The sequence below is a fragment of the Phytophthora parasitica genome, assembly GCF_000247585.1.
Source record: "Phytophthora parasitica INRA-310 unplaced genomic scaffold supercont2.79, whole genome shotgun sequence".
Taxonomy (NCBI): Eukaryota; Oomycota; class Peronosporomycetes; order Peronosporales; family Peronosporaceae; genus Phytophthora; species Phytophthora nicotianae.
The window spans coordinates 54,678-55,925 of record NW_008649065.1 but is presented as its reverse complement, the minus strand read 5'-3'; the positions used below and the strand labels follow the sequence as shown (position 1 = coordinate 55,925).

General features: G+C 51.4%; 1 protein-coding gene across 1 annotated transcript; it reads left to right on the top strand.

Moving 5' to 3' along the window:
- Positions 1 to 440: 440 nt before the first annotated feature.
- PPTG_18015 (hypothetical protein) lies at positions 441 to 985 on the top strand (the record flags this gene model as incomplete). The annotated part of the gene is made up of 3 exons (XM_008916071.1): positions 441 to 466; positions 546 to 585; positions 677 to 985. 3 exons carry the CDS (start codon positions 441 to 443, stop codon positions 983 to 985), a joined length of 375 nt encoding a protein of 124 aa, XP_008914319.1.
- Between the last annotated feature and the right edge of the window lie 263 nt (positions 986 to 1,248).

The window sequence follows — 1,248 nt, the reverse complement described above, 5'->3', positions numbered from 1 at the left end:
CGGACACCGATGAGTTGCCTGAGCTGCTTGCGGTGAAAGCTTTCGAGACCGACAAGGTCTGTTTGAGGGAGTGCCCAGGTCCCGCTGTTGACCTCTAATAGGGCGAGTAATAACTGCTGTTGCCTTACCGTGAATGAACGAATACACAGAAACTATTTTCCGCAAGAGACAAACAACAAGCGATCGAAAAGATATTGACTTATCTATTGCTCTCCTGGATTCGTCAATTATTGTCATTCCGTACCGAGCGCAACATTGAAGCCATCCGCCTCGTTCTTGAGATCCTCGCGCAATTCGTATCTCCTTGGCTGATCAGTTACCGTCGGGGATATGTTTTTCGGACTACTGTACCTACAGCCCAGCAGTTTACGCAGAAGTTAAGCATTGCGAGGTTCTTTGGCAAAGTTTATTTTCTAGACAACATGTGCACGGTTGTCTTAATGGGTACGACACTGTTGCCAGAACAGTACGTCGGGTGGCGCTGGCAATGAACGCCGTTATGCTGATTGAATAGTTTTATCGCTCCCCTTTGTTTGATGGTTGAGCATCGCTCCCGTCCAGGGATATTCAACAGGCATCTCCCAGGTATACGTCCAGGTTTTAATCAGGTATAAATTTCTACGTATATTACCGAATTTAAAAAGCGAAGCTAATTTCGTTTTTTGTCGGCCCACAGCCGTCCATTGAAAGCGCCCACGTGGGCTACATAGTGCGCATCTCCGTCGAGCAACTGGGCATGGAGTCGACTGCGAGCACTGTGGAGGTTGCCGAGCCGATGACAGAGAAGGCATACGACGGTGGAGAGACAATTAGCGACGAAGGCGAGCGCATGCAGAGGGTCGTCGCGACTCGTACACGCTCGGAAAAAGCTAGGGTTATTGCCCGAGTATGTGAAGACCGCACGCGTGAAAGCGCTAGTGAACATCATAAAGAAGAGCGGGAACATGCAGAAGGAGGGGGGACGGCGAGGGGGGCAGTCGTGTGAAGTGTGAGCATGCTCGTGGCAGGATGAGTGGGGATTCGGATGAAGAGAGTGCGGAGGAGAAGGGGGCCGCTATAGCGGATAATAGTGACGAGTCTGCTAGCGAAGATGGTGGTGAAGAAGAAGAAGCCTCTACGCACCGAGGGCAGAAGCGGCCCTTGTCGGACCTCGATGACGATCACATGGTTCATGTCCCCCCTATTGACGCAGAGCACGAGTCATGGCTGGCGTTTGAAAAGAACCTGCGCGAGTACATGAAGCGTACA